The sequence below is a fragment of the Parasteatoda tepidariorum genome, chromosome 4, assembly GCF_043381705.1.
Source record: "Parasteatoda tepidariorum isolate YZ-2023 chromosome 4, CAS_Ptep_4.0, whole genome shotgun sequence".
NCBI lineage: Eukaryota > Metazoa > Arthropoda > Arachnida > Araneae > Theridiidae > Parasteatoda > Parasteatoda tepidariorum.
The window spans coordinates 43,909,791-43,928,360 of NC_092207.1; the positions used below are offsets into that span (position 1 = coordinate 43,909,791).

Genomic DNA, 18,570 nt, shown 5'->3' on the forward strand with positions numbered 1-18,570 from the left:
CTTCTGTGGAGGAACAATACTTCTCGGTCACAGAAGATTAATCATAAAAATCTCCTGGCTTTAACAAAGAAGTTAAGATAGATTTTGATGCTTTTTCTGTGACCTCGGGACCTTCCTGGAAGAGCGGTATCTCCGCCCAGCACTCTGTAGCATGGAGTTAGCAAGTTCGAACCCTGCCGTAACCCTGGATGTACCTTCGTGCTGCACTTCTCTGAATAATACTATCTTTCTTTCTATTTGATAAAGGCTTATAAGCCGTACTTATTTTATTGAGTATACAAGGCTGTATATGTATGTATCAATAAATAAACAATATCTGTGATATATCATCATGCGGTCGGAACTAAAATTAAGCTGCGTAATGGGTACGTATAGCTGGGTTTGTGTGCCGTGTTGGAATAGGAAAAAAGAACTGTTAAAAAGTAACCTATGGAAGGCTGCTTTCGTAGTTTTGAAACAAGATTCTTGTATATTGTTGTCTTAAAAGTGCTGAGATTCTTCAGTTATTTAACTGTTATTACTTGTGACTTTACGATTGGAATCCGAGACTGGTTCCTGATATATCTGTGTAAGTCTCTTTCATTTACTCTTTATGTTACATTTCTATATTTTGAGATGCGTGTATGGTATTAGAGCCCTTCAAGACTGTTTTCGTATTGAACATAAAATCTGCAGATTAACCTTTCCCCAGCAAAATTAGATTTTTTTTTTCTTCAGAGAAATTCTTACCTATGACTTTTTTCATAGAAAGCTTTATTTTATTATAAATGATGTTCGAAAACTCATAAATCTCCTCTGTACGCTGATCCTTTGTTTGAGAGAGAAATAGTAAATTGAATTTCTTCTAAACTGATAAGTAAGGAATTGTTTTCGGTGTATTTTTTTACGCTGCATTGAATGAGACCAATCTCGCAGCGATCAGACTGATAGTTGAGAATTTAAGTGTTCCGTGTACAAAAGTACAAGTTTGTATTTTTTATTTACACATCTTTTATTTATACTCTTATTAACACATTTTGAATTGCTATACAGACAAGTGAGGTATTGTTCCCAATACAATTTTTCTCACTTAATCGAATGAGACCAAACACGAATCAAAAGAGCTAATATTTCAAATGTTGAAATTATTTTTCGTTCGTGTGAGATTTTTTAATTAATTGCTCTTTCTACAAAAAACAAAAATTTCATCTTATTCAATTCAATGTAAAATATTACGGGGACTGGAAAGTAATATCGTTTCGGTTCATTTGATATTAGTTATCTGGATTTTATTTTTAATCAATAACGCAGTCACCCTCGTTAGCTGCAACCTTTCAATGCCGGATCGAAAATGAATCGAAAAAAAATGAATTGGCTTACAAGACTAGCAAATATTTAATGATCCGAAACGACATTACTTTCCAGTCCCCCTAATATTTCATAGAAAAATGAACCTCACATGGTCAACTGGCTCATAAATAAAATAAAAGGTGTACTAAGTTAGGGTCAAAAATTTCAGTTCCTATTAAAAAAAAACGCTACAATTTTTAAACTATTTGTTCCATTCACTCATGTATAGTCTCATTGGATTTAGCGTGCAAATTACATTGATAATGTGTCTCTTGATTAGATAGCACCATCAAATACGGAAGTAGGTATAAGTAAAAATGTGTACTTTTTGTGTATAAAACCCTTCTAGTTTCTAAACTATTGGTCTAATTCAATTTAGCGAGAAAATTACGCTGAAAAAAATGTCTCACTCTCTTTCTAAATCACTCGCATCTCTCTCTCAAAAAAAAAGCGAGAAGCATGCAGAGGAAAGTTGGAGAGTTATCAGGTATCATTTATAAGAGGGGTAACAAATCTTTCTGCCAAAAAAATATTTTTGGTATTAATTTTTCCAAAGAAACAACCTTTTTTCTATAACTACTGGAGTACGCAAAAATTTTAAAATTGAGATTTGTACATATTCATCATCTCTGTATGATAAACTGGATGTTACAAAAAAAAATTCATAGATAAATTTTGTTTTATCAGTATTTTTAAATTCTACTTTAGCGTTAATAGCATTAGCAATAGAAAGAAAAAAGTTGTCAAGAGACTTTTCTCGGAATCTATCGTGATTTTTGTCAGTGGGGAAAAATTATTTGTTTTGTAAAATCATTGTCAATAATAAATTGTCCATCTTCAATTTTTATCTCTGTTTTATATATTAATTCAGTTTGAGTTATAGAAAAACTAGGAGATCAAACTTAATTCTTTAAAACAAGGCAAATGTTATAAAATCAAAATTATCCCCTTTTCTCTTCCTTCAGGGGCTCTAACATGTGCTAATTCTTAGGTATCTATATTGGATACCCGTTGTAGTTCCTTAGATATCTATTTGCATTAGGTCAATTTTAACCTATCTATAGCCAGCGCTCTCTGTACTTATTCTGTAAATGGCGCAAAACATCAATATGGTGAAAAACCTCAGTTCAGTGAAAATAAAAGGATTTGAGGTCATAAGTTTTTAATTTTAATAAAGTAACTTCAATGCGGCATTATCTGAGCTCATAAAAATTTGCAAAAACTGAGAAGAAATATAAAATTTTGATATTTTTTTTATATCTGTGGACAAATGTCACCAGATTGGCTATTTTCAAAAAAGTTTAATAACTTTTAAAACATTTAAGTTATTTATTCATTCTAAAGCTCGAGGAAAGGAAACATCACGGCAAAATGAGTGTAAAATGATAGCTTTGCTTTAAGTGTAAGTTACTTAAACTGTTGCTTTTTTATTTTAAATGGCGAAAGAGTTTCGGAAAACCATGTTATCTGTGATGCATCGTATTTTCGATATTAGTTTTTTTTCTGAACGCCATGGATCTTTTTGTTATTTTCTTCTCTGCTAAACAAATAAATTTAACTTTTTGGGGGAACAACAAGGTTGTCTCTTCAGCAGACTGATTAAGCAGTAGTTTTCGGCATTTTTAACAAATATTTAAGTAAGAAAGTTAAAGAGAATCTTCCTTTTTCAACATTTACCCATAATCGAAAGTTTAAGTAGAAAAAATTGAAATTTTTCTAGGTGAAAATCTTGTCTTTATAGAATTTGGCTATAAATGATTGATTTCTTTTACCAAGTTATAATCCAAGTTATCATCTCAGGGGCATTTACACCTATTTGTCCGCATGCCGAAAATGCCCTTTCACAGTCAATCACCCTTAACCAAATAACATAAATTCGTCCTTTTTAGATAACTATAAATAATTCATTATAAAAAATATCGATATTTGGTCACAATGATTGTGCCAATATTGCCGAATGTGCTAATGATGTTCTTTAAAAGTTTTTGTTGTTGAAGAAGATTCCAATGGAATTTAGCACAGTTTAAACAGTTGATATCAATCTTAAAAGATAGCCTCTCTTTTGATAACATGTTATAACGCTGAAAGTCGCGGATTTATAGATTTCGCCAAAAGTTTATTTAAACACACAAGCATGCAATGTTAAGGTATAAAATGCGCATGAAAGATTTCTGCACATCTAACTAAGTAACTACCTCATCTGTATATTCCACAAATAGTTCTTTATCTTTTTTTACACAGTGTTCTGCATTATATATTAAAATCTTCGTCATAAACATGTACTCATTAAGGGTTTCATAGTAATATTTGAGGGAAGAAAAAAAATATTTTTCGAATTTTAACGAATCTCTTCAAATAAAGATGGGACTGAAAAAAAATGAGATGAAAGGTGAATTTTTGAAGCACATTCAACTTATTTTCAAGCAATCAAACAGGTTTTTGATATTTTAAGTTCTTCCTTTCATAATAGAGACGCATTATATTTCGATAATTCTTTTGTTTTTCCCTTGCTTAAATACTAATTTGACTTCATATGTGTGCATTTCTTGCTTCAATAAAGTTTTATATTCAAGGCGATCATTAGGGGAGAGTCTGGTATCCCCCCCCCACTTAAGGAGTATTGCTTATATTTCTGTATAATATTGAGTAATAATCAATATTTTTGTATGTTTCTATTATTTTATCATCTAATTAAATAATGCAAAAAGAATAAACCAAAAAAAGAATAGCTTAACTTAAAAAAATAGAAATTTAAAAAATTTGACTACTGTATTCAATATATTTTCAAAACTATTGCTTACCATGTTACCAGCTGCATAAACACTTGAAACTTTGAAAATATTCCTTTTTTAATATAACAATTAATGTCCGATGGCCCATTGACTTCAAAAAATATCCAATACATATGAAAGTGACAGTGGGCGGGGGTACCCGACACTCCCCTACGTCACACCTTAAGCACAAATTAAGACTTAATATGTTGTTTTAATCGATGCTGTTTGTAAATAAACAAAACAATAAAAAAAGAAATTTTAATTTAAAACAAAGCACCATTTCAAAGTTCAATAAAAATTTACATTTTTAATAGAAAGTCCAACTTATATCCTTTAAAACCGTTCTCTACGGTTTTGGCATCTTTTAAATACTGAATAAATGACACCTATCAGAATGCATGCGCATATCGCAAGTCCAAATCCCACAACCCACCAATGCAACTGCAAATTGTGCCTTCCAGTTAAGCACATAGAAGGTTCTTCATCAGGGGCGTATAATCTGAAAGGGGTGTCTTTACTTCTTGGACAGTTTGGAATACCATTACATACAAGTTCTTTTCGAATGCACGTCATTGAAGCTGCGCACAAAAATTCGCATTCTTTTCCCAAAGACATAAGCGAATAGTCAGACGCAGTCGATGGTGCTGGTAACACTCTAAGCTGCGTCCACCAGAGAGTAAAGTTTATTTCAGACGCTTCACTGGCTCGCAAGTCCAAAATTACATTTGAACTTTTAATATCCTCTCTTTGAACCACAAATGAATGTTCAGCAAGAGTTGGACAAAGAAGAACATGGTTCACTTTCAAATAATCAAAGCTGCAATTGTTACCGAGAAAATTCTCCAGTCTAAAGCCGGCATCTTTTCCTGGGAGTAAGGGAACCTGCCAAATACATCGCACAGGTCCTGGAATATCATTCTCTTGAAATGATGGGAAGGTGATGGATCCTTGCAAATCTAATTTAAGGATTTCTGGTCCACAACGGACATCACTGAAGAAAGTGAAATTTCCCGTAATGTCTTTGGAATTCGAGTTTTTGGAATTACTTGGCGTCATTGGCAGAATTTTCTGTTCTGAAGAAGGTGGGTTTGTACGAAGTGTAATAACCACTACAGACGCTACAGACACAATATTTACATTTCGTTTTCGGCTGATGTGGCAGAAACACAGTGGAGTGTCATCTAGGGTTGCTCCGGTAATCTCTAAAATAATAGTTTCCAGCTTGCAGTCGAGACAAAATCTTGTCAACTTCTCAAATGGCAAATCTAAGCTTAAATTAATTCTGCCGTGCATGTAAGAAGTAGCATCTAGCGTGTAGTTACACGTTACAGGTTGACTTGTAGAATTTAGTTCGTGTAGTGGAAACGTCAACTGTCCATCGTGATCGAAAATGCGGCTACAAGCATGCCCACTTTCTAAAGAGGAGGCTCCGACCGACTTTACTTGAAATTCATAACTTATTGATGAACCATCAAGGGATCCACGTGTGCTTACAAATTCGACGTAGAGAGAAGGACCAGTAGACTCGTACATCGCTTGAGCTTTGTTCATGTCGCAGAGTTTGGTGATGATTTTGGTGGGATTTGGTTCAGAAGCATCGTATAACTTAATGGATTCTTCGCATAGTGTGAACCTTTCTATGCGAAACAGCAAGAAATCAAGTCTGATGACGTCTTCAGATGTTGTGTAAAACTTGTATGCACATGTTGTGTTAGGAGGATACCATGATCGTAGATGGGAAAACGTACTTTCTTTATTTTCTGGTAAATACCTTTCCACGAAGCAACTGTTGTTTCTCAGTTGCAAAGGTTCTGATGTCTCAGGATCGATGATACTGTCGGCTTTAAAGTGAAATCCGGTGTTCAAGAGTGGACCCGCGTTTGAAGTGATGAATTCTACTAAAATATCAGGACCAGATGCTGTAAAAATATAGTACATATTAAAATTTGTATTCAGAAATAAATACTGAAAATACAAGATTTGTACATTTTTATCATTGTTATTATATTATAAGTAGTAGCGATTTATTAGCTTTTGATTCTAATTGAATTTGTTTATTCTTAAAATATCTGTTAAATACACTTCCCTACACTAATGGAAGACATTTTCGGTTTTTTATATTTTTGGGAATTTCTCAAGAAATACTTAGATGACTATTTTGTAACTTTAGAAGTGTTTGGTTCGTGTGATTTTTCATGCTTTGCTATAAAGTTTAAAGAATTCAGGGGTTTTAGGGACTGACAATAAATTACAAAGAAAACAATCATTTTTGAACACCCTATGCCAGAAAATCAAGCAATAAGCTTGTAACTTGTATCGATTGCAGTTATTGCAAATAACAACCAAAGTATGGTTGTTATTTGCAATAACTGCATAAAATTTCGTAAATATAGCAATTTAAAATTAATTACGAAATTACTGTTATAAAATTTGTAAAAAAAAGCTCTTAAAAAATGGGCAAGATATTATTATTTAAAATAGTTCTTTTAGATTACGCATGCGGAAAAAATTTAGAATTATTGTGTCATAATTTTATAGAGACTCGTATTTGGCTACTAAAATCTTGATTTAAATATCTCAACAAAAGTTTCAAGTAATTTTCTAGGTAGTTTTTGTACTGTAAAAGAAAGTTCAAAACAGGGGTTTTCCACATATTTTATTTTGTATTTGATGTCCAGTGATTATAGGGTAATGTAATTTGCAATACATAATAAAATTTGTGAAAAACTCCTGATTATTTTGAGCTTTCTTTTAAAAAGTCCAAAAGCTATGTATAAAATTGTTCTAAACTTTTTACGTTATTAAGATTTTCAAATAAGACTTTTCATTAGTTGCCAAATACGATTCACTACAAAATTATGAAAGAAAAAAAAACATTTTCTTTTTCGCTCATGCACAGTACAAAAGAACTACTTCAAATACTCATCTATATATTGCGCTCTTTTTAAAAAAGTTTTTAAAAAAGTTTTTAAAAATTTCTAAGCAATGATTTTGTAATTTTAAATTGCTCCAAAAATTTCGTTTAATTTTACATGAGTTATAGAGAAAAAACATTAGACAAAAAATTTATTTTTTATTAAAACTGCTCATATCTGCTTAAATATAAACTATAGATTAACGAAATTTTATGATATCCTGCAAATGACAACCAAATTACAAGCTTATTGTTGGATTTTCTGGCTAAGGGTGTTCAAGAATACTTTTATTTTCTTTCGTAACTTACTGTCAGTCTCTCAAACCTCTGGAAGCTTCTAACTTTATTACAAAGTAAGAAAAATCCCATGAACTAAATACTTCTAAATTTGCAAAATTGTCCTAAGCATTTCTTGAGAAATTCAAAAAAATATCAAAAATTGAAACTGTCTCTTCCATTATTGTACGATAGAGTAAAACCCATAAATAAAGCACGGATATGCTTTTAATAAGTATTTTTATAAGATGTAAGCTAATAGAGAGTGAAGAAAGGATTTTAAGAGAGAGTTTTATGTATTATATTCTTTACCAGTGATTCTTTTTTTTATTAAATGCATTGAAAACAAATTAATGAAATATAGTTAATAAAATTTTTGTCACCGTTAATCTATTCAATATCTTACTACAAATATACAGTTCACATCTGATTCATTCTTGCTCTCGCAGCACTGAATAAATTATATCAGAAAGGAAAGATTCTCTTTTAAAAACTATTACAAAATCGTGGATTTATCAACTTTTGATCAATTTAATTTACTCTAGATTAATTAAATGTATAATAATAATAATCTACTTAAGATAGAATTCCTACGAACAGAAGAAACAATTGAGTATTAATAATTTATTTTTAACTGATGTTTGAAATATAATGTAATGAAAAATTCGAGCAAAACTGATATGCTATTTTTCGCGGTAAAATTATTTAATAAAAGAAAAGCGTTTTGAGATCTTTTTAAAGTTGGACTTACAAATCAATTAGCATCATTTTAATGAAATAATTGTTGCTCTAACCAAGGCTAAACTTGATTATATCAGTCTGCATACAGATATTCTCATTATCTCAATTCAATTTGTTATAACATCTCAACTCGAAGTGCTAGTTAGCTATGTAATGTCACGTAAGCAATTAGATATCTGTACATCGTAGGTAAAGAACGCCATGTCACAAAAATGCCATTTTTGAAGAGAGCAGATTTTATTTCCTTTAGAGAAATTTAGAGATGATATTTTTTCAAACTGCCTATGATCGTTTGTTTAATGGGATATTTCTTATAATAGGACATAGTGTTCTATACCACAAAAAAAAATTGCGATTTGGATTTAGATGTTCCAAAGACCGACCTTTTGAAATTATTCAATACTCTGCAATAATTACTTTTAAATAAAGCAATATTTATTTCAAATTTTCTTTATTACCTAAAGTGTTTTAATTGGTTAGATTATTATAAAAGAGAAGTAAAGATGCGTAGGTGTTTATTTAAGAACATCTATGACTTGTATGAAAATATTATAGTTTAGGTTTGAAATTCCCTTCTGATTTCTTAAAGCCAAATTAAAAGCCATTAGCATTATGTAAACATGATAAATCATGTCCTATATTTTAAAGTAAGTAATCTCCGAGCTGCCAGCTTTCTTTTCTGTTTGAAAAAAGGTTTCAGTGGCAGCAAGATCTGTTTTAATGCATGATTATTTGTTTAGTCGACTTTGTTTAGTAAATTTTATTTAAAGTCATTTATTTTCCACACAAAAATGCATGTAAACGATTGAAAAATTCCTATAAAAAGTCACTTTGTCCTAGTTCTCTCAAAGTGAGGCTTTTAAAATATCGAGAAAATTTACCTATATTCTGAGTATAGTTCTTGATTGTCTGCCATTCTATAAAATGTTTCGTAAAAAACCTAGCAGTTGGAAACCCTGAATCTCATTCGCTAATTTTGTTTTGTCTAGATATAACCAGAACTAACAACAAACAACAGAACTAGCAACATTTCTTTCGCACAGTTATCTTTTTGATGTATTGAGACTGCCTGACATGTTACAGTTAAGTTATTGATCTCGATCTAATAAAACTTGATCTAACAAAATTTGATCTAACAAAATTTAGGAAATTTACGTTACGAAGACTAACGTTACGCATATTTTCAATACTTATAAATTAAAAAATACATAGATAAAAGTGAATAAGAAATAGAGGTTGTATAATATAGTAGAATTAGTGTATAATATTTATATTGTATTTTATACTATAATTAATTCGTTTTAATGGCTTAAATATCTCTGAAAGTAAATATCTTCTCACAATTTTCTTCAGATATAAATGGGAGCATGTAAGGAAAACTTACATGCGTAATAATTCATTGACAAACATAAATAACTTTCTTTTGTGACAATTTTTTCAATTATATACATACAGTTTGAAAGAAACTAGCAAGAAATATCCCTTTGAGAAAAATGCAGATAATTGGAATGAATGTAATATGACCATTATGTCAAAAGTTAATTGAGAGCATGGTCCAATTTGACAATTTCATATCTATATACAGGATGTTCCGTAACAACCGTTCTTTATACATAGTTTTAAACTCCTCATTAAAGACAAAGTCAAAATTACTATTAATTGGGCGTATATCTTGAAAGAAACTTTGAAAGAAACAAAAACGTAATCGATATCTGTCAAATCACCTCTAAAGAAAAGGGAACTGAAAATATCCAAATATGAGGAGTTAGACTGTAACGTAACAGTGTGTGACAACTGAGCTAAAAGCATCAATTCCTCGAGAGGTAATGCTAAAATGATGTTGCTTGAGAGACACACACGAGAAGTGATGGTCTTTTTTTGTGTAGTTGAGAAAGAGAGTAATTTTCTGAGAAGAGATATTTCTTTGGAAAATATTTTGTGATTTTTCGTGTGAATGTTTAAATAAATTGTTTGGTACAACTCATGTCTTATTTCTGGTTGTTGTGACACAACAGAATTTTACTGTTTGATTGTCAAAGGAAAGAAAAAGACGAAAAGTGGTTATAACATACACCAGTGTATTTCATCTGGTTTAATCTAATTAAGATTTCCTAAATGTGATTCAACAGATTTCTGCAGCTCTTTTTTTCTATGCTTAAATATTGATTCGCGATCGCTCATATGCATATTTTTTTACTTCATTTTTGACAAGGATTCTAAATATATATATAAATTGTAGTTATACTTGAAACCTTATAATGAACGAAATTCATTCAAATAATAATATAATCCTTATCTTACCAATGATGTTTGACTTCAATCTCCCACGACCACAAATGCTGACAATGAGAGGACTTTCATCAGTTGCTCCATCATAAACTTTTACAATATCAAAGGGGCAATCATCGGCAATCTTAGATATTGGTCTGGGAAAGCACATTAGAAGGTTGTCGCAGCGCAAACCATCTACATCGAAGGCCGTCAAATCAAGGCCCACCAAATACTGCCGGACACTTACGTGGTACCGGCAGTGCAGATTACGTGGATAAATTCCCGGAAATCCAGGTGATTGGACGAAACAGCGACTGGGGGCGCATTCGTGAAAGACTCTGTCACAGTAAGATCCTGGTACTGGTGCGCCCCTTCTGTGAGGATATAAATGGGGAAATTGTCCGTACCTAAAGAAAATATTAAGAATTACAAATTTGAATTAGAACCCAAAATTTTAAATGAAATTGAAAATCAATTTTTAAAGAAAGATTATCAACACATTTCTATGGAAACCTGAAAAAACATTCACACAAAAAACCGCTGAAAGTCATGGAGATTAAGACTCTGCAGATTTGCGTCTAATGTAATATGATATTCATTTTTACATTCGTAAGAATGGATATAATATGGTTGTATACATAAAATATGGTTTACATAACCAAATCATTGAGGGTCAAAGGGGTCATAACGGTTAAGGCTCTACAGTTTTGTGTCTAATGTAATAAGATATTCATTTTTACATTTGTAAGAATGGGTATGATATGGTTATAAAATATGGTTGACATAACCATTTCATTGAGGGCCAAGGGGGTCATAACGGTTAAGGTTCTACAGTTTTGTATCTAATGTAACAAGATGTCCATTCTTACATTTGTTTGATGCTGTTAGTCACTCTTTAAATAATTCAATTAGGACTTTTTAAATTTTTTTGCATCTTGCAAAATTTTTTTAATGTAAGAATTTACACTAAAGTTATTCCTATTATCTTCCAGCTTATAAATAAGGCGTTATGAATTACCAAAAATTAGGAAACCTGCATAATTTAGAATTGTCCTATTATATTTTTTCTGTGCAAATTAGGTGTTTCATCAAATATTTATTTCAGTTTCAATAACTAAAACTATTTTATGTTACTACTGAATAAAATCTCTCTCTGGCTGATTGTTCAAATTTTAATTTTTTCTTTCTGGTAATCAAAAAATCACAAGTTTTAAATAACTTCGTTTGTTCAATTCAAACTTGCTGATTCAATTATCCTTATTCAATTTTGAAAATTTAGATTATCAAATGAGAAACTCTATCAAACAAATATTTGAAAATAACACGAAATTATCGACTCTAAATCTAAATGTTGCGTTTTTGAATTCCATAGATTGAGAAAAGCCAATACCATGTTGTGGCAATGCATGTTTACAGACTAAGAACAGAGAAATGTTTTACCTGTTGAATTATTGTTTCCAAAATTTTAATAAAATGCATAATCTATAAAGTAAATGCAACTAGGAAAATATTTTATCTTATACATTTAGAAGTGCTTTTTCCCTATTTTTGTAGTCTTAATGAGAAATTAATTCTAATTAAAAAAATATCTAGTACTTATTTTTATGTAAAATCTTTTAAGTTTTTATATTTATTTTCCACATTACTTTTATAAGTTGATTTATTATTAGCAGTCTGCCTTGTAAACTAAAATATGGTACGTGTCATAACCACCTTATTTTTAATTTTCAAAATCCTTTGAAAAAGTGGAATGTACACATTAGAAGTAAAAAATGTGTAAATATACAAATTTAAGGTCGTAAATTAATATTTTAGGGAGTAAGAAATAAAAACACTAATAATTATTAGACAAGAAGATGGAAGTAAATACAGAAAAACCAGTTGAATTACCTGAAACTTTAAGGTGTTTTCATTGACGTTTCCTGTCCCACCTATCATTTGATCGTATTTTTTTTACTTAAAAGTTTTCAACTTAGTGTATACTTTTCTGACTTAATATTCACGAAGAATCTAAGATTTTATACGATAAGACTCTCTATATAAAAATCTAAGTACTATAGGCTAGTATAATTCCAATACAAACATACCCTAAATTTAGTTATCTCCTCTATTTCTATATTTCTAACACTAACAAGCATAATCTATCTATTAGCCGTTTTTACAAAGCATCTGAAAAATAACTCTGATAATAAAAGGAAACTCAATACTTAGTTCAGTTCAGTTCATTTTGTTAAAATAACGTCGAGTGCGAATAGCGTACAGTACTGATATCAAATATGCTTACAATAAAAATACACATCTGTAAAATTCTTATTGAAACTAAACAAAGTTTTAATTAACGAAAAAAAACTTTAAAATTAACTGCATCTGTGGCCCCTGGGACAAGATATAAACCCACTAAGTTTTATTTAATTTATTCTAAAATTAAAAGTTCTTTTGAGTTATGTGAAATTCTTGGCCGAATAGAATGATTAACATATCTAAATGATCGCAGAGAGAAAGAAGATCTGTCCCAGTTGATAATAATAATTAATTTTTCAACTTTTTTACTAAATAATATTTTTATGTAGGTATATATTAAATATTTATTTTCGTGATCTCGCGATATTTGTATCTTCCCTTTTTCAAAAAGAAAAAATTTTTAAGTTTATCTTTTGAATTGGAATTTATGTTTCTTTCCAAAACATTTTTTTATAAATTTATTCTATCTATTTTATGCCTGGAAAATGCTTAAAAAATAATTAGTTTTTTCTCTGTAAAAACAAGCAAACTGCTTTTTTTTCGTAATGGATCTTAAAATTGAAGAAAAATATTTACATTTATTAAAATACTTCAATTTTTTCAATAGAAAAAACTTTATTTTATTTAAAAGTATATATAATTGTAGTGAAAATTTTATTGATGTGAAACAATAAAAAATATATTAAGAATATTCAATTTTTTTAAAATTTTAGTTAGTATATTAACTTTAAAAAAGATTTTATTTCTTAGTAATTATTACTTTAAAAAAATCTCCTATTTAACTAAAGAAAAGAAAATAACTTTAAACTGATGAATAATTTTTTTTAAGTAGTTGCTAATTTAAATTAGAAGTTTCTTAATATAAATACTTTAAATAAAAAGAGAAAATGTTTTTAATGAATATTAAAACAATCAGTTTCAATAGAAGGGACGACCTCTCTGCTTGAAGTATGATTTCTTAACCATTCAGCCACAAATGTATGTCTAACGATTTTTTTAATGGTAAATTAACTAGAAATTACAATAGTCGTGTCTAGATCCAAGCAGTAGCAGTTGTGGTAAATTTTTACTTAATCCTATGTTTTCGACCATGATCCTTCATTTGAGCTTAATTTTGTTCCAATGGGAATTTAACAGATGTATACTTCTCTTGTTCAACTATATCGCGTACTCTTTTGCAAATGACTTATGCCAAAAAATTGTAGGCCAGTGGCATACGAAAACCAAACTTTGGTAACCATTTCCTCTTTAATTTTCCTAAAAATGCTGATGTTCTTCTGCGTTTTGGCAATGGTAGTTTGAACAAAAAAAGTATCAACCAGGGAACTCAAATATCAACCTGTCTTATCCTCTTATTCTTCTTTTAAGAGCGTGCAGCAGTGCAATAATAAGCCTTTTTTTTTCCAAATAGTTTGCATGAGCAGATTTTAAGAGCATTTTTAAGTAGGCAAACAGAAATAAAATGGCGGTATGTAAAAATTTGTTTTGCATTCTTTATTGTATCCACACTCATTAGCAACAACCTTTCAATGCCGGATCGAAAATGAATCGAAAAAAAAAATGAATTGGTTTTTAAGACTAAAGAATATTTAATGAGCCGAAACAACATTACTTTTCAGGCCTTCTAATGCTTCCAAGCGGCAACAGACGGGGGAAAAATCTGGTTAAAATGTGACGGTGAAAAAATCCGATTTAAAACTAATTAAGTTGTCAGGATTAGAGGAAAGGGGGAAGAATTAGAATATTTAACGTTAGTTGTGTTGTGCAATTCGGTTTGGTTACCATTAAAATTTATGTGTTGCATAAGATAATTTTGAAAGTGGTCACCGAAGGTAGCTAATGCCTTTTACAGACTAATTTATTCATTTTTAAAGACTTCACACTATTTTCTTTTGCTTACCGTTCAATGTAAAAAAATTCTACAAAACATATTATTCATGGTGATACAATATTATACTTCATACCTAGCATGAACTTCTCCTTGTTTTTCAACGTTAGCATCGAATTGTAAGAAAGTTTCTGGTCCATAACTGTCTGCGTGAAATATTATTTTGACCTGAGGAGTTTCGGAAATGAATGTTTTTGGAGAATCTATGTCACCACAGTAATATCCTGGAGATTCTCTGTTGCTAAATAAATAAAATATATTTAGAATATTTGCAGCAAGCATTTCATTAAATATTTAAATTAACAGAAACTTTTGCTTTAACTTTATTGTAAATTATGAATGGTTTAACCCATTAATCGCTGGTTATTTCTTTTAGTGCAGTAAATAAAATAAAATCTAACGTATCAAAATTTTTAAACAAAAATTACTCTTTAAAAAAAATATTTATTTATTATAATATATTTTTATTATTTATTATAATATATATTTATTATTTATTATAATAAAATATTTATTTATTATAATAATATATATTAAGTTATAAGTTATTACTTTACTAAGGGAAAATTGATAGAGGAAGATTACACTGGGGAGCAAATTTTTGTTGTATCTATACAACTTTTGTTGTATATATATATTTGTTCTATTTTGTTGTACCTAGCGTAAATTCGGTGTGGAGATTTCAAATCTAAAATTAGTTTGCTCCTATAGCTGCAGATTATTTCAGTCTACTTTTTCAAAATGTACAAGTTTTAAAATGTCATATATAACAGAGGTAGCATAAATGTTGTGGTAAACTTCTAGGGAAGTTCGGGCATATCCTCTGGTTAAAATTGCATAGAACTCATGCGTGGATTATAGGGGTGCTTCCCTATTATGACTAGCTCACAAGCACACGAAGAAACAGTTCATAATCTGGAAAAGTCTCTAGCGGCGTATGACATTTTCAGACATGGGTTCCAATCCTATTTTAATCTTGGTGACTTGCTTTAACTCCCCTAGAACTCTGTCATGACATTTATGCTCCCTGCTCTTTATACTTGTATATAACGTTTTAAAACCTGTACAATTCAACAAAAAATAGACTAAAAATGTCATTTAAGAACAACTGTAGTTAGTTTGGAGAGAGAAATCAAATGGAGATTTGAATTTATTCAGATTAAAATGTCCATGATCCGTTAAAAAATCTCATATAACAAAAAATTTGCTCCCCAGTGTTTTTCAAAGATCAAATAATATTTAGTCCGTGTTTCACCGTTAATTAGTTAAACTGCACTTGGATAATATTAGATAATGTAAGTAATGTATGTAACGACCACATAAGAAGAAATCAAGTGATGTAAGGTCTGGAAATCTTGGTGGCCAAGTGATTAAAGGCGAATCACTGTTACCCACGCGTCCTAGAAAATACTTAGAAACCTTCGAAGCCAAAAAACTACAAGAACTTTGAAAAAGCAATGGCTCATCATTACGGACCATGAACAGTGTAAAATTGCAAAATGTGTGGAAGAAACATGATTAAATGTTAGATGTTTATCATGTAACAAAAGGGTCACACATCAAACATTTGTGACTGAAAAAATGGTATTTTCCCCTGAATTTCGTGTGATACTTTCGAGGCGTATAGGAGTGAGAAGGGAACATTGAAGGAAGGGAAGACTTATTGCGGTGTCCTGACAGAGAGTCGAATCCCGCTATCGTTTGACCACTTAGCCATCTCAGCTAGCGTAGAGAACAAGTTTCAAGGAGCCAGTGACTTCATAAGGTCCTAACTACAATAGTTTTCAATTAATTTCAAAAATATAAATATTTAATCAGGCCATTAATTTGTGTTAGCCCAATATATTCTAAACTGAGAAAAAATTACTACAATGCTCACGTAAAATATCCTTACTGGTACACGGATCAAGGGTTAGAATCCCCATGCCATCGGGCTAGTCGTGGGAGAACTTCGTGGTTTTTTTTTCTTCATGCAGACCCAATTCGGGCTAGTTCTATCAATAAGTCCTCCACAAAGGCTAGTTTGTCTTTATGCTTGATCAAGGAGTTCCCATGTCTTCTGGGTTGGGTTCAAAACTACAAATATACGGAGTTGAACAGTGATAGTCGTAAGCTTAGAATTCTGTCGGCTGATCAACGCCGGTTAAAAAAATTAATAAGAAAAATGTTTGACATCTGGAAAAAAGCTTGCTAATTCTCATACTAGTTCTGCAAATTTATTTACAAGTTCATAGTTTTATTTATATACAACAAACAAAATACACTTAAAATATTTTAAATTATAGATTAGCATTTTATAACTTTCACAACTCTGTTTTAATCTGTCGAACGTGGCTTCAAAAATTGCACTTTGGAACTGGAAATAACTTTAAATAACTGGAAATAACTTATATTTAAGCATTCATAAAAATTTACAAAAATGTTTTTTTAAATTTTTACAGTTTAAAATAAACGAACCTGTAATTGCTATCTTTATATCCATCAACTATTTGAACATAGCCTCCGATGCATTGCGAACGATTGTTACTAGGTTGTCCCACTCGCAGTCTGGTGAATCTGACGAACACTACCCAATCATCCCTGACGGGTCTCACTCGAATTTTGTAACTGCAATGCAGTGGCTTTCCTCGGTTCGCTTCTGTTACTGGTGGACTCGACACAGCTTGATAAATATCTACAGTTTTGTTGCAGTGATCGGAATCACCTAAAAGAATTGTAAAATAAATATATATAAAGTTAAAGTAAAATGAAATAAAAATTTTAAAATCTATGTTCTTTGAAGAGCCTAAAAAGAACACATCAAAAGTAAAAAAAGTTCGAAAAACGGAGGGGGATTTTCTGCGGTGATAAGTTTATTACAGTGATGTGTCGTACAGCTTTTTAAGTGTAACAAAAATAGAATTATGTATTTTTTAATCCTTCAGAATTTAAATTTAGTTTATCATAGATCGCATAATCAATAATTCAATTTTAGGAGGAATTTATGTAGCAACCATGTTTGCTAAGCAAACATCAAATCTCCAAATTAAAATGCTCTAACAGTAATGTCGCAACTAAGCATGCTTAAAAGCTCCAATGACCCCTTTAAGCTTTCCCCTCCCCTAAGGAGCCCCGCTCTTATTGACCACCAATCACTATTTCACTAATTCACTGTAAATTACTTAGCAACAATTGTTCAATTGTCATGTCATGAATGTTTAATGTCGCTTTCTCATAGGTACACACTAATTACTTCGAGTCAATTCACCCATGGCAACAATGTATAACATCAATTCACTCAGCCTACAAACTCTCTCAACGTAACTGTCCTAAATATACCTGAAATAACAGCAACGCATACTGCAAACAAGCTTACAACTGCTGTCTTACAGCTACAACATTAAATCCTAGCTTAAGTACCAATTTTTTTCTTTCTAATGGCAGATACTGAACTTTTTATAGTTTATAATTTTTGATAAAAATTGTTGTCAAAATACTTTTTTTGAAAACATAAATGGTATAACATTATGTGTTTATGTATACTTCTTGCATATTCTAATGTTTCAAGCAATATGATTCAGAAAAGTATGAATAAAAATTCGGTACTTATGTATTAACGTCACAGCACCTACAGATTTGGCGGTTTTTAAATGCCGCCAATCCACACCTAAAATTTTTGTGACAAATCATAAAATGAAACACTTTGTATAAAATCAAAGTAGTTTATCGAATTTCGGTGGACAATGGGCAAAATATTTCGCTCCTGAAAAAATAAAATTGCATATTGTTCTATTTTTGGCAAATCCTAAAGACACATTTTCGTAGCACTAAAAAATGGTAACAAAAATCGAAGAACAAATCATTTTGGAATTCTTCGCAGGTAAGTATTAGTTTTTATAAAATAAAAAAAATTTACTTTTAAGTAGTTTTTTTTCTTATTTGATGATAGTTTTCTATAGAATGGTTTTCTGCGTCCGATTATGAATCAAAAAAGAAAAAACATGAAAGTTGTTTATTTTAATGTAAGGAATTTTTAGAATTGGTTTTTTCTTTTTTGCTTTGTATCGTAAGCATTCTTTATTTTACGTTTTTTAGTTTCTAAATAATGATTTTTATTAAAACTTGAAATTTTTTGATAAAAATTGTTGTCAAAAAAC

At 30.4% G+C, this 18,570-nt stretch overlaps 2 protein-coding genes across 7 annotated transcripts in view; one reads left to right on the plus strand and one right to left on the minus strand.

Moving 5' to 3' along the window:
• Nucleotides 1–373: 373 nt before the first annotated feature.
• The window catches only part of LOC107452939 (uncharacterized), a 60,390-nt gene continuing 42,193 nt past the window's right edge, over nucleotides 374–18,570 (plus strand). For 4 of the 5 annotated variants that reach the window (XM_043049496.2, XM_071179730.1, XM_043049497.2 and 1 more), the window contains exon 1: nucleotides 432–568. The gene's annotated coding sequence lies outside the window, so the exon portion shown is untranslated. Of the gene's footprint in view, nucleotides 569–18,570 lie in introns of all 5 variants that reach the window. The other variant, XM_043049499.2, reaches the window with a different exon arrangement.
• LOC107452948 (cubilin) overlaps nucleotides 4,348–18,570 on the minus strand; it is an 18,688-nt gene continuing 4,465 nt past the window's right edge. For both annotated transcript variants that reach the window (XM_016069578.3, XM_016069577.3), the window contains exons 2-5: nucleotides 16,892–17,138; nucleotides 14,511–14,675; nucleotides 10,336–10,712; nucleotides 4,348–6,022 (exon numbers count right to left, since the gene is read on the minus strand). In XM_016069578.3, coding sequence (XP_015925064.1) covers nucleotides 4,437–6,022; nucleotides 10,336–10,712; nucleotides 14,511–14,675; nucleotides 16,892–17,138 — 2,375 coding nt within the window. In that variant the 3' untranslated portion in view covers nucleotides 4,348–4,436. The remainder of the gene's footprint in view (nucleotides 6,023–10,335; nucleotides 10,713–14,510; nucleotides 14,676–16,891; nucleotides 17,139–18,570) is intronic.